The 14526-nt window shown below is 40.6% G+C and overlaps 1 protein-coding gene across 4 annotated transcripts in view; it reads left to right on the top strand.

Moving 5' to 3' along the window:
• The window catches only part of snx9b (sorting nexin 9b), a 179085-nt gene that overhangs the window by 158536 nt on the left and 6023 nt on the right, over window positions 1-14526 (top strand). For 3 of the 4 annotated variants that reach the window (XM_038808277.1, XM_038808302.1, XM_038808283.1), the window contains 5 exons: window positions 1671-1748; window positions 2929-3005; window positions 3585-3674; window positions 11697-11811; window positions 14334-14425. In XM_038808277.1, coding sequence (XP_038664205.1) covers window positions 1671-1748; window positions 2929-3005; window positions 3585-3674; window positions 11697-11811; window positions 14334-14425 — 452 coding nt within the window. Of the gene's footprint in view, window positions 1-1670; window positions 1749-2928; window positions 3006-3584; window positions 3675-11696; window positions 11812-14136; window positions 14187-14333; window positions 14426-14526 lie in introns of those variants that run through there. The other variant, XM_038808292.1, reaches the window with a different exon arrangement.

The following is a 14526-nucleotide window of genomic DNA, read 5'->3' as shown; positions in this document are numbered from 1 at the left end:
AATTTATTTAAGGTTATAAGTTTTTATGTTTGTATATCTGACCCAAGTACATCCTACAGTATTTGAATCTATTTAGGAAAGATGGATCAAAATTTTCTAACCGTTAAAAGAGCTAAAAACATCGTTTGAGTGGAAAGATTGTGGGGTCCAAATACATAAATCACTAAATGCTAGTGGATAGATTCAAGACAGAAAAATGGAGATTATGTTACGGAGGAGTTTGCAGTTAGTTCTGGAAATCAAACTATGAAGACAGTTTCTGATGGCTTAAACTAGAGATCTTGCATTGTTCTGACAGGATTCAGGTCTAAAACATTCTCCAGAGGACATCTCTTAAGCAAGCGCACCTGGGTCTGCTAGCTATTTAACAGTGGATTGAGATCTGAGATGTTTTTGTTGTTTTGAGTGGGAATAAACATAGCAGTTAAGGGTTATTGTGTCACTATTGATCAGTATTCTTTAAGGGGTAACTAAGCTTTTCTTGTGTGATGTTGAAGATATTTTAATACCGTGTTAGTAACAAAGTTTGTTTCAATATGCCATATCCCTATTTTTCGTGAAATCACTCCTGAGGCGAAGTATCCTTTCCTCACAGTCACAGTCTGACAAAATTAAATATTGGGGTTTCTGCCAGTATCCAAGCCACTGTTGGGGTCTGGTCTGGGATTGTAATAATCCTGCAGTAGAACAGTAACTACACTTCAAATAAGTCTATGAAGGGTGCCACGGTGGCCCAGTGGCCAGCACTACTGCCTCAGAGCGCTAGGGACCCGGGTTCAGTTCCGGCCTCGGGTGACTGTGTGGAGTTTGCACTTTCTCCCCGTGTTTGCGAGGGTGTCCTCTGGGTACTCCGGTTTTCTCCCACAGTCCAAAGATGTGCAGGTTAGGTGGATTGACTATTATAAAATTGCCCTTTAGTGTCCAAATGTTTTGGTTGGTTTATGGGAATAGGGTAGAGGTGTTGGCCTAGGTAGGGTGCTCTTTCCCTGGGGCGGTGCAGACTTGATGGGCCAAATGGCTGCCTTCTGCACTGTAGGGATTCTATGGATTCTATGGAATGTTTGGAGGCCTAGCTGGATCCCATCCTGGAGTATTGTATTCCGTTGGTCAATGCACCACATGACTGATAACTTGGTCTTGGAGGGGATACATTACAGATTCACCAGAATAATATGAAATGGTTTAAATTGTGAGGCGAGGTTGCATATACCAGGTTTGTATTCCCTAGAGATTAAGGGCTAATCTAATTGAGGTATTTATGATGATCAAAGGAGAAACTATTTCCTCTGTTGGAGAAATCCAGACCAAGGTGCCATAACCTTTGAATTAGACTGTTCAGGGGTGAAGTTAGAAAGTACTTCTTCACATGAAGGATGGTGGAGTCTGGAACACATTTCCCCAAAAGACCTTTGAGGCTGGATCAATTGAAAAGTTCAAAACTGAGTTTGATTGATTTTTGTTGGGCAAAGATATTCAGAGTTAGGCGAGTAGATGAAGTTAAGATACAGATCCGCTATGATCTAACCGAATGGTTGAAGGAGCTGAATAACCTACTTCTGTTCCTATGTTCCTGAAGGACTGGAGACACTTGTGTGCAACTGGTATTGACTAATTTAAAGATGCAGGAATGAAGGTGGTCTGTGCTGATTGTGTCCTATGTTCTCTTAAAGCACTGCCTAAGGAGTATCAGAAGATAGGAAAAGCTTTGCAAAACCTTTCGCAGGTTTTTACAACCAGTGGTTATGAAGGTAATGTCTTATTAATGTTTCAAGGTGCACATTTTCTAGCTGCAGTCTGTTAGAGATCCAAATGAAAATAATGTTAATCTGCTATGAAGTAAAATTACCCATTTTTAAAATGATTGAATTACTACTAACATCATTCTGTGCAGCTTTCTAAGATGGTTGGAAAACCATTGATTTTATCCTCAGCCTACCCTTCCCTGCAGCCATATTTGGTTAATACTATTTTACACAATATTCCTTGACTGAAATGGTTGGCATACGACATATCCCAGTTCTCTAATGATGGTTCTCTGAACTGATAAATAGTATGAATGTAGCTGGACTGGAGTTAGGACAGAGTGAAGGCCTAAATGATATTGCTGTTGGTTCGTACCGTGTGTCCATAACTTCCTTGATATTCAGAATCCCTCTGATTTAGTAGTGGATTACTCTTTGTCTGACAGTTTCCTAGTTATACATAAACCATTGGTTTTGTATTGTCTCATATGAGCATATATTTGAAGTAGATAGACCTGTCATAGTCTTGACATATAGTCATGAAAGTGATATTGTTAACATACATACATTACTGTAATTCCTTTATAGATACTGTGTATGGCTGTTGTTTCTTAAAACTGCAAGGTCAGATTTTGAGGGGAAAAGATCCCATTTAGAAAATGTTTTTAAATCCTAGCAAAGCAATATTTGAATGGGGAAAATGGGGCTGTTTAGCACACTGGGCTAAATCGCTGGCTTTTAAAGCAGACCAAGGCAGGCCAACAGTGTGGGTTCAATTCCCGTACCAGCCTCTCCGAACAGGCGCCGGAATGTGGCGACTAGGGGCTTTTCACAGTAACTTCATTTGAAGCCTACTTGTGACAATAAGCGATTTTCATTTCATTTCATTTTGAATAGCTAAGCATGGTCCTGGATAATAATGGATATCTCTAATCTTATTGTAAGATACAGTACATCACGCAAATGGCAAACCATTGCACACCATTTATTTAATCCTGCTGCAATTACAGGCACAGGAGTCATTAATCATCCTTGTGCATCTTTCAAATTTAAACAAATACATCCATTCTATCTATGTCATCTGAGAGTTGTCTTGTAGAGAAATAATTTCACAATAAAAGGTATCTGTCATAATATTTGCAATATAATCGGCCAAAAGATTCTCAATCGTTGATTTGTGTTTCAGGTGAATCCATTTTGACAGATCCTTTAACCGAAGCAGGAAAGACATATGAAGAAATTGCGAACCTCTTTGCAGAACAGGTGCCATGATGTTTTTAATTTGGTTAGCTCTGTTGAAAATGTAAAATTGCTATCTGACATTTAAAATAACACGGGGCTGTATACTGTGATATTAAAACTCAACAATCATTTTTTAAAATGTGTGTTATTTAGGGGGGGGGGGGGGGACATTGCAGTGGTTACAGTGCTTGTGAAGCATGCTTTATTGTATGGAGTGTGGGAGTGAAGCTTATTAGAGGTATGCCTACTGAAAAAGCAGTGAAAGGAATGAATGGTGGAATAGTGATTTAAATTTGCAGTTCTTATGCATACTGCACTGCTGAGACATTGGTAATACTGCTTTGAAGCAAGTTTCTGTCTCGGGGAAACAACTTATTTCTGGCTGCATTTGTGCCGTTTATGGTGCATGACACAAAGATCGGGGAAGAAAAATAAGGCTTGAAAAAGGAAGTTGCCTTCAGCAAGGTGGGTCTTTTTTACATTGGTCTTTATCATATTACAATAACAGCTTAAATGATGAAAACAGAGTGAAAAGGCTGCTTTTAATAATGACATAGTACTGTTATGTAGAAATGTTATATAAACTTGTGTTTTCAACAGCCCAAAAAAGACTTGCATTATCTGATGGAAACCAACCAAGAGTACAAAGGATTACTGGGATGTTTCCCTGATATCATTGGTGTCCACAAGGTAAAAAAAATAAGCATCTCTTTCATGTGAAATCAAAATATTCCATTACAGATTTGTTTGTATTTGATTTGGTAATAAAAGCCAAAGAAAAATAAAATTAATCTAAAGCAAAATGTAGATTATTTGAAAATGGTTGTGTAAAAGATCTGAAAGCTGTCCAGATGGTTTGTGACCAAAGATGTATGGACAGCAGGAAAACATAACAAATGCTTATCCAGTCATTGTGGGCTGGATTTGAACCTGGGTTTCAAAGATAACAGATTAATGTGCCTGCCCACCATACCACTCATTCTCTTGCACAAGTTTCTTTTCAGTATAGATCAGTATCTAAATAGATCATGGATTCATTAATTTATAACGATGCATAGACTAAATTTGAATTACTTCATGACTGCACGCATATTTCAGAGAAGAGGGACAGAGGCACTTGTGGGCAAAAGGTTTCCTCCAGGAGTGGAAATTGGAGGTTTGCACTGTTTCTGGGGTCCTGCACCTAGTGGGGGGAAACAGTCACTCATTGTGACTTTTGCTGGGATGCTCCCTTAATTGGCCTGGAATCAGGCTTGCCATCCAATGAGGAAGGTAGCAAACCTTTGAAGCTGCAAGGCCATTCAGAGACTTTCCAACTTGCAAGGCCAGGATGGGAGCCAAGGAATTGGTACGCTGTCCAATTTTCTTTTTAGCCACTGCTGGCCTCCCTGGGTTGAGAGACTGATCCCCTGGCGGGGGCTGAAAATCTAACCCATAGTTTCAGATTCACCAGTCTTGGTAAGTGGAAGAACAAGCCATTTTTAAAACATTGAGGTCCTGGATTACCTAATCACAGATAATGGGGAAACTGGTTCAAATCATTGATTAGGGGAGCCAGTGGCGTAGTGGTATTGTCACTGAACTAGTAATCCAGAGACCCAGGGTAATTCTCTGGGGTCCTGGGCTCGAATCCCACCAGGGCAGATGGTGAAATTTGAATTCAATAAAAATCTGGAATTAAAAGTAGAATGATGATGCGGAGAAGCCGGTCTTAAGAAGTCTTACAACAAAGTCTAATGGTGACCATGAAACAATTGCCAATTGTGGTTAAAAACCCATCTGGTTCACGAATGTCCTTCAGGGAAGAAATCTGCCCTCTGTATTCGGTCTGGCTTACATGTGACTCCAAACCCACACAGCGATGCTGTGACTCTTGACTGCCCCCACTAAAATGGCTTAACAAGCCACTCAATTCAAGGGCAATTAAGGATGGGCTACAAATGCTGGCCCAGCCTGTGATGCACACATCCCAAAGACAAATTTTAAAAATCTTAGGCCACTGTTAGTATATGAATAGTTGCTTGGGAGTACAAAACTTCAGTATTGTGGAAAAAAGAGACATGCTGTGGAAGCTTTTTATCTTGTAATCATCAGAATGGATTCACAAGAAACCAAACCTCAAAGGATTGTACTGTTTGAAAAGAAGGTGCTGATTAGTAAATTCTGATTAGTAGAGGTTTGCCATAGAGAATGCATCAGGAAACAGTTAACTGCTTTTGTTCAAATACAAACCAGGCACGTTGACACTGATTGATCAAGGCAGTGCCATGGGAAATGAACCAGGGAATGGCTGCCCCCCCCCCAAACTTTTATTTCGTTATAAAAGGTGCAATGCATGGGCATATTCTTTTTGTTTCTTTCACAGAAAAGGATATGGGAAAATGTGAGATTATTCAACTGGCAAGGAGGTTTAATTTATTTGTGTTGAAAAGAATCAGGCAGCAGGGTAGCATGGTGGTTAGCATAAATGCTTCACAGCTCCAGGGTCCCAGGTTCGATTCCCGGCTGGGTCACTGTCTGTGTGGAGTCTGCACGTCCTCCCCCTGTGTGCGTGGGTTTCCTCCGGGTGCTCCGGTTTCCTCCCACAGTCCAAAGATGTGCGGGTTAGGTGGATTGGCCATGCTAAATTGCCCGTAGTGTCCTAATTAAAGTAAGGTTAAGGGGAGGGTTGTTGGGTTACGGGTATAGGGTGGATACGTGGGTTTGAGTAGGGTGATCATGGCTCGGCACAACATTGAGGGCCGAAGGGCCTGTTCTGTGCTGTACTGTTCTATGTTCTAGGTGAATTTGAATCAAAGGTTGCTCGTAATACAGTAAATGGGCAATGGGAGGCCTTCAAAGAGGGCATTGCATAGAGCCAAGAAACATTAAAAAGGCAAAAGAGAGGCATTCAGAGCTAGTGTTCCCTGCATGAGAAAAGATATGGCGGTCAAAACGAGGCAGAAAAAGGAAACATGACAATTATAAGGTTCATGATGCAGTAGAGAACCGAGCCAAATATAGAGTGTACAGAAGGGATCTAAAAAGAAGAATAAAAGGGCAACGAGTGAGTGTGTAAGTCTAGATTAGCGGCCAACATAAAGGGGAGCCCAAAAGTCTCTTATAAACAGAATTAGTAAAAGGGAGCTGAAAGGAAGAGAGGGCTGATTAGGGACCAATAAGATCACCTTGTGTGCATAGTTGAGGTACTAAAATGAGTACTTCACGAGGGAAAGGGATTGTGCTAATGTAACTCTGAACAAGGAGGCAGTAGATAGGATAAGGATAAAGAGGCTGTATTTAGAAGTATTTAAAGTAGCAAAGTCACTCAGTCCAGGCAAGATGGTATTAGGTTTGTGAGGAAGTGAGGTTAGAAATTAGAGGCACAGGCCACAATACCCATTCCTTCTGAAATAAAGGAACAGTACCAGAGGATTACAAATGTTACACCATGTTCAGAAAAGAAGAGAGAGAAAATGTGGCGATTACAGGCCGGTGGTGAAACTTTTAGAGACAATAATCAGGACAACATTGATTGCTATTTAGGAAAACATGGTAACCAATAACTGCACATATTTGTTAAAAGCAAATGGTGAGTACAGTTGATGTATATATGAACTTTCAAACGGTGTTTGATATAGTGCCACATAATAAATTTGTTAGCAAAATTTGCTAAAAGGACAGTAGCAGTTTGAATACAAATGACAGAAAGCAGAGAGAAACTGAATGTTTTTCAGACTGGGGGAGATTCTGCAGTGGTAATCCCAGCATCTGTGTGGAATCGCTGCTCTTTTTAATATTTATTAATCGCCCGGACTCCCATGTGTAGGGCATGGTTTTGAAGTTTGCAGGTGACAATGAAGAGAAAAGCGATACATTTCAGGAGGGCATAGGCAAACTGGTGAAATGGGCAGACACTTGAGAGATGAACTGTAATGCCAGCAAGGGTGAAATTATTAATTTAAGTAGGAAGAATGGGGGGGAGGGAAAGTAATATAACCTAAACATTGCAATTTTAAAGCAGCTGCAGGCAGAGAAACCTGGGACCCCACATACACAATTCAAAGGCAAGCTGAGAAAGTTGCTTAAAAAGCCTTACGGAATGCTTGGTTTACTAAATAGAGGCATAAAGAGTAAAAGCAAGGAAGTTATCCTTAAACTTTATAAGATTTGGTGATGCTCCCAGTTCTGGGCACCATACTTTGAAAAGGACATTAATGTTATGGTGAGAGCGAAGAGATTAATAAGAATGGTACCAGGGATGAAGGATTTCATTTACGTGGGGAGCCTAGATAAATTGATGTTCTGTCCTTCAAGCAGGCAAGATAGGTGTTCAAAATCCTGAAGGCTTTCATATAGAAAATAAGGAGAAACTGTTTCCAGTGATGGAAAGGTTGATAACTAAAGGATGCAGTAAAGTAATTTTAAAAAAACAGAGGCAAATGGAGAACTGTTTTGGAGCAATTTGCTATGGTATCAATGAGTTTCCTGACAGTGTGGTGCAAGCAGATTCGGTACATTTGAAAAGGGAATTGGATAAATACTTGTTGAGGAATAAATTATCTAGAAGAAGAACAGGGAAGTGGTTGTAATTATTTAGCATTTTTAAATGCCAGCGCAGTCATGCTGACTGAATGGCCTGCCTCTGTTCTATATGATTCTAAAAAGGAAAACACAGCTGAAATATAGGGCATATTACAATGCCTGACGGTGACTCGGACACTGGACCAAAAACCCAATATTTTAATTTACTGACTGTGTGGAAGGATCGATTTGCTCAGTGATTGCTTGAAGAAATAGGGCTTGATTATTTTGAAACAAAACTTTATTATAACTGCAATCTTAAACTTTTAACTTCAAACCCGAAAAGAACCGCTTACACGTACACCTTAAAACTACTTAAAACAATTTCCCATTAAACAACAAGAAAATACATATAAAGCTCTCAATCCAGCTTAAACAAGCAAGGCCTAAAGTAATATGTGCATAACACAGCAGATTCTGCCTCTTACGGGAACCCTTTCCTACTCTATGTGAAAGTCTTCATATGGCTGCTTCTCTTGATTTGTTTCAGTCTTTCCTTTGTCTCCAGACATGGTTGCTTGCTCTGCCTTTAAAATAATATCATAAACTATTGTATTTGGAAAGGAATTGTGGACTCGGAGTCAGGCAGATGGGAACTCGGCATCTCTTTTTCTCTGAAAGCTTCCCCAAACTCACTGCCGCTCTGTCTTCACTTGTGTTCTCACGAAAAACTAGGGTTGCCAGATAAGAGATCAGACTTTTCTTCCAAAAGCCTTTCTCCAAAACCCTGTCTCTCTTAACAGTTTTCTCCAAACTGCATCTCTCCACAGCTTCTCACAAAATGGCCCTGTATCTCTCTGAACTCCGTCCAGCATTGATCTAACCTCTTAGAATAAAAAAAATGTATACCTCTGCAGGCAGACTGCAAATCGTTAACTATACAGGGACTACCCCCAATCAAACCACATTAACCCCAGTCTTTTAACCCTTAAAAATCTCACTACATTGAAACAAATGTTTCTATTAGCTTTCACATTTTTGTCTGAGAACTCAGGGTAAACCATTTCGGACAGAGATGAGGAGGCATTTCTTCGCCCAAAGAGTCGTGAGCCTGTGGAATTCATTACTACGGGAAGCAGTTGATGCTTAAAACATTGAATATATTCAAGAGGCGGTTAGATATAGCACTTTGGGCGAATGGGATCAAAGGCTTTGGGGAGAAAGTAGGATTAGGCTATTGAGTTGGATGATCAGTCATGATCATGATGAATGGCGGAGCAGGCTCGAAGAGCCAAAAGACCTCCTCCTGCTCCTATCTTCTATGTATGTATCGATGTACTTTAAGTTTACAAGTTTCATCACCGCACAAAGCAACCAAAGAAAAATTAAAAATTACAAGTGAGAGATAAGCCAAAGAAGAAAGCAAAAATTATTGAAATAAACCAGGGTCATTATACATATATGCATATTCCCACTACATTTATAATCCAATTTCCTAAAAATCTTCCAATCGTCACAGCTAGAATTCTTCATTTTGGAGACTATGTTCTCTCGCTGGAGTAAGATCGCTTTGGGTCTGCATTGGCGGTAGGCGTGGTGTCCAGGAGCGATTCCCTCTCTTTTGCCTTGCAAATGTATGCATGGAGGGGTGCTCCCGGTATTCCCTTCTGGATCCCGCAATCGGGCTGTCATTTTGAGCGGGCGGCCCAAAACCGAGATCTGACAACAGCCCCCTCCCCCTCCCTCCCACAACACAAATCCTGCACCCCCCCACCCCCTGCTGATGAGACCCCCCCCCCCCCATCAGATCCTCATATCAAAGACTTCTCCACCTATCAGACACCCCCCCTCCCCCCTCTCACCCCATCAGTCAGCCCTGCCTGGAAGCTAAGGAGCAGTCCAGGCGGAAGCAGTGATAAACATCTAGCTATTGACAGGGCATCGCCACATCAACAGCAGTTAAGTGCTTTCTGCTGAGAAACAGTGGAAGTGTGTAAGCACTTATTTCCTCTATGTTTATAAACATTGTGGTTAGATACACAGCAGGGTACCTAAGATGCATTCAAGCATGAAGGAAAATGGAAATGAACAATCCAGCCACCTGGCAGTCTGAAAACTATTACCCTTCCGTTGAAAGCTATTTATCTTTGAAAGTGAATTGAAGTCTCACAGATCAAAGATCTGAGGGGGTTTAAAGCATTATGATGTGTTTTATTTCTATGAAATAACAGCTGCTACTTTCTATACCTCTGTCTGAGGCAGCGGGTGTAAGGGACAGAAAAGTGAAATGGCAGTAGTTTTCACTGTTTCTGCCTGGACTGCGTGTGATGGGGAGGCCTCTGATATGGGAGTCTGATGGGGGGGATGGGTGGGTAGGATTTGCATTTTAGTGGGAGGGGCACTCCGGTGGGCTTTGGGTGCACCTACCTACCCGTTTGATCCACTGTGAGGTCCTTCGTGTCAGGGCCACACTGGAAAATAAGTGCTCCAATCACGGCCATGAGGGTGGAGCATCATGGAGGCTTGGATAATCTGGTATCCAGCCCATTAATCGTATGAAAATAGGTTCAAATGGCCCATTTGCATCCTCCTGCCGTTGCAGGGTGCATAGCTCATTGCCTGTGGGGGACCAGAGCATTGGATCGATGTGCTGAACCCATTTGTTGCTTGACGTGCGAATCTCCGCATGTTGGGAACTCTGGTACCAGAGGTGGGTGGCAGAGTTCAGCCCCATAAATATCAAAAATTGTTTCCCTTTCACAAGGGTTTGTCCTGTGAAAACTGTTAGTTATCAGGATGACAGATAACAAAATTGGTTTGCGACGAGCTCTGACCCAGAAACAATAGAGTAAGGAAAATTTGTGATTTCTTGAAAATGTCTAGAAAATCTGTTATTGTTTTTAAGCATGTTTGTAAAAGACTAAGAGTTTCCATCAATTGTAAAATGGATCAATCATAATTTTCTTGGAGAATAAGAAATACTGGTCCGTGTGATCTGGCGACCTTTGATCTGGGTAACCTGGAAACAGTAGCAACAGGAAGGAAGTTAACATATGAAAACTGTGGCTGGCAGAAAGACAGACAAAGAAACTACTGTTGTAAAGAAGATGGGTGAGTTGGAGGAAGAAGGCCATCAGCACACAGATGTAGAAACAAAGAAAAAGCAAACCGAGACAGAAAGAGGAACTCATCCAATTATGAGGAGATGAAGCAAATCCTTCACCGGAGTAGGTCAGGTTTTTCTGTTTGGCAGAAAAGGAGACTGGGACAAGGTGACTAAAATGACCTAAACCCTGGAAAGATATGTGAATGGCTAGAAAGCTGATTGTTTGCCCAGAATTGTCCAAACTGTGAACCAGGTTGTTATTGGTTGGTCAGTTGGAAAGGAACTCTGGAAAGCTGCACTTTCAGGACTGTTGTGACCTGAGGGAGAGATGGTACACAAAAGGGTGCCATGCTGATGACCATTACAGCTGTGAAACTGAGGACTTCTGACCTACCCACCAGAAAAAACAGCCCATGTATCTTTCCATTTGAAGTATCTTTTCCCTGTTGATTCATGTTTAATCTACTTGGGTTATGATACATGTGAAATTAAAAGTTACAAGAAGTGAAATCTTGTTAATAATTTCTTCATTTGGGGGTCATTCAGTACATTTGATCATTTTTGTTTATGGTTTTCCCCACAGGGAATGAGTTGATGGGTACACTATAGTTGAACCTGTGACCAAAACAGCTTTGTATTTGCACTCAATAGAGCAGTCTTAATTGCAGGAAATGTAAACATGTGAAACATCAAAATGAATTCTTCTTGCATATCTTGGGTTCTGCTAAATATTCATCTAATGATAGTGACATCTAATGCTGGAAGTAACGTGTACCTGGTTTAATATTTCCTCCTGTTGATGTGGTTTCATTCAGCATGTAACTGGTATTGAATGGAAAAGAAACTCAAGGGCCTATAAGTATTGTGAATGTAATATAGATAACCTTGTTGGAAGCCCATGAAAAGGAGACATAGCTACACATTTTCTTTTAAAATGTGATCCTAAGTTCATAATTGGTGAATACAGAATTTTAGTCAGTAATAACTTAGTGACTGGAACTCTGAAAGAATAATATTTAGATTGAAAGATAAATAATGTTTTTGATAGTTTATATTGATCGTGTTGTGGATTGATGTATATTACCATTTCTTTATCGTAATAGGGAGCTATAGAGAAAGCAAAAGAAGGTGACAAGTTGGTTGCTTTAAATAAAGTAACAGCACAGGAAAAGAACACCATGGTGAATCGAATTGGAACAATGTCCTACACATTCCAAGGTAGACATACAAACAAAATTTGAAAGTGACTTTGTTTACTTTAAATTCATATATGCTTTCCTACCCTCTTTCTTTCTTATGGAGAAATAGAACAGTTTGGAAGGACAGTTAAACCTGTGATGTTTTTACAGCTGCTTCATAGAGATATTGGTGGGAATTTGGGATCTGCCTATCTACTTGTCCACTGTTGGTTAGGTTTTCCAACTCTATTTGGAGACATTTTTAGACATTTGATCACATCATTCTGACCACATGCCCTCTAACGATGTTACTGCATTTAGTTTATGTAGCTTGCGTTCCCTTTAGCTGAGTAATGCTCTTTGTGGTCTCACATTAGCACCCATTATCCCAGTAGTTCAAAGAACCAGGAGGACACTGGTGGGCCAGAGAAATCTGAGGATGGTGGATTGAGTATCAGAAGTGAAATCAAAGGAACTTTGATTCTTCCAGGGCTAATGGTAATTCACTGAAGTTGCACTGATATCTAAAAACAATAATAGTTAAATGGTTACATACAGATTTTCCTCATAACCAACAGCAATAAAATGTGCCACTATATTTAACTCACAGTAGTTGTAATGTTCCATTATCCTACCTGTAATAAGTAGTAAGAATCACCCTGAGACTTTACCCTGAATGCTCTACCAAGATATGGTCAGGCTCCACGGGCGGCCATTTTTAATGGCGCTGATCTCTTTCCCTACTCCCCTTATACTCTGGTTTGTGAGAAGGTGACATCTCTGAACTTAGAACCTCGGTCAGAGCTGACCTTTGCTTGGTTGTCATAAATCATATCAAACAGAAAGATGTACATGGGGCCCTTGACACAGGACACATTGCCCTAAACTCAGCTCAGGACTAACCATTCTAAACCATTCCCTAATCTTGCATTCCATCAAATAAATAGTCAATCATATAATAGAAATTACAACCATAAGACCTCCATTCATTCCGCTATGCTGCAAACTGTCCTATAACCCGATCACTCCACCCCAAAATATTTTGAAGTGAAATTTTAGGCTTTACCTTAATCATCACTGAAAGGAAATATTCCATCCTGTCATAGCCCACCATCCAAAGATTTCTCTCCTCCCTTCCCCTTTTGTTCCTTCTAGAGAGAATCTTTGTGTTCACCACCAGCGAAAATAATCTTTCACAATTTACCCAGAGTAGTGTCTCCATGTTTCACAGGCTATTCCCCTCAGTGCTGCTGACACTTAACATCTTGCTGCTGTTCCTGGCCCTGTGGAAAATGCTGGTCCCCCATGCTGAACAAGAGTTCCCGAACACAAGACCCCTTTCTCTCCCATAATCTCTGATCCCCAGCCTCTGTCTTACCCCAGTTCCTAGTTTCAAATCCCAAACCGCCATTCCCCGCCCTCCCTTGATAAACAACTCTCTTCTGTTCCACCTTCCCTATCAGTTTATGCTCATGAGTTCAGAGATTCCTTAAATGGATTTCTGAACCTCTTAATTCCCAACTCTAACTCCCTACCCACTGCACGGCACAAAGTTCTGGCTCCCTGCGTTGGTGATCGCGTGATATCACCGAGCCTAAGGCTTTAACTGCAACGAGTGATGTGACTGATGTGAGGGGCGAATGGTGGTAGGTGAAGGGGGTTGGAGTTACCAGTGCATTGTGGTAGGAAATTCAAATCACTGAATTCCCAGCTGGAAGCAACATTCTTAGAGGTATCATATCTCCAAATACACCCGGTTATTCTAGGATGACCAAGAACCCAATTGTTTTGTAGGTCCTAAGAAATAGGCACAAATAAAGTCTTGATTCATATTTAAAACAGTAGATTTATTTATTTAAGTTTTTTTTATTCTGAAGTGCAAAACTTGGTCATTTGCTTCACTTCATCTTGTGTTTCCAACTTTCCACCTGACATCAATAACCTAATTTAGTGGGATGAGTAGTGTGAGATGGAAGGGAAAGATTTTTAAAATCTTATAAAGTATTCACTCTCCTAAATGAATATTTCCTGTAGATAAGCAGTTCCTGTCCTGGACACTTAAGCCAAACCTCCAACAACATTAAAAGGTAACTAGAACTCTCAGTTCCAGGAGTTTCTGATATTCTTATTTGCTATTGTTAGTCTGATAGTCCTTACATCACCAAACATGGCAGCATGGGAAGCGAAAGCAAATCTGAGTGTGCCTGTTGTGCAGAAGCTACCTTGCTGATTGCTGTGCACTGACAGGAAGCCAACAGAGGAACAGGAGTAGGAGCCGCTTTAACCTGTTCCACCATTCTGTTAGATTATGGGTAACCTGTACCTCAATTCCATTTACCCGCTTCTGCTCCATATCCCTTCACAGTCTAGGTTGCACTATCTTCCTGGAATGGGAGAAATCTGAAAGCAGAAAAGGTGGGTATAAAACAAATTGATTATAGTGTAGATAATTGAGAATATTTTACTAGACTTTGCTTTATTTTATCATTTTGAATTTAAGTTTCAGTAAGTAAAGATAGTTGTACGAGGGTTATTCATTCAGACTGTACAATTTTATTACAGCGGAAATGAATCACTTCCACAGTAATCGGATTTATGATTACAATACTGTAATGCAACACTACCTACAGCAGCAAGTTGAGTTTTATGAAACGGTAGGTTGTTTAACAGATCATCTTTTCTGTAACATGCTGTTGGGACAAAAGGCATAATGTTTTATCTCCACATGATTTAACATAATCTATTAGAGGTGTTT

This window comes from Scyliorhinus canicula, chromosome 1 (genome assembly GCF_902713615.1).
Source record: "Scyliorhinus canicula chromosome 1, sScyCan1.1, whole genome shotgun sequence".
Lineage (NCBI taxonomy): Eukaryota > Metazoa > Chordata > Chondrichthyes > Carcharhiniformes > Scyliorhinidae > Scyliorhinus > Scyliorhinus canicula.
The sequence above is the reverse complement of the archived record's forward strand: the minus strand, read 5'-3'. Positions and strand labels throughout refer to the sequence as shown.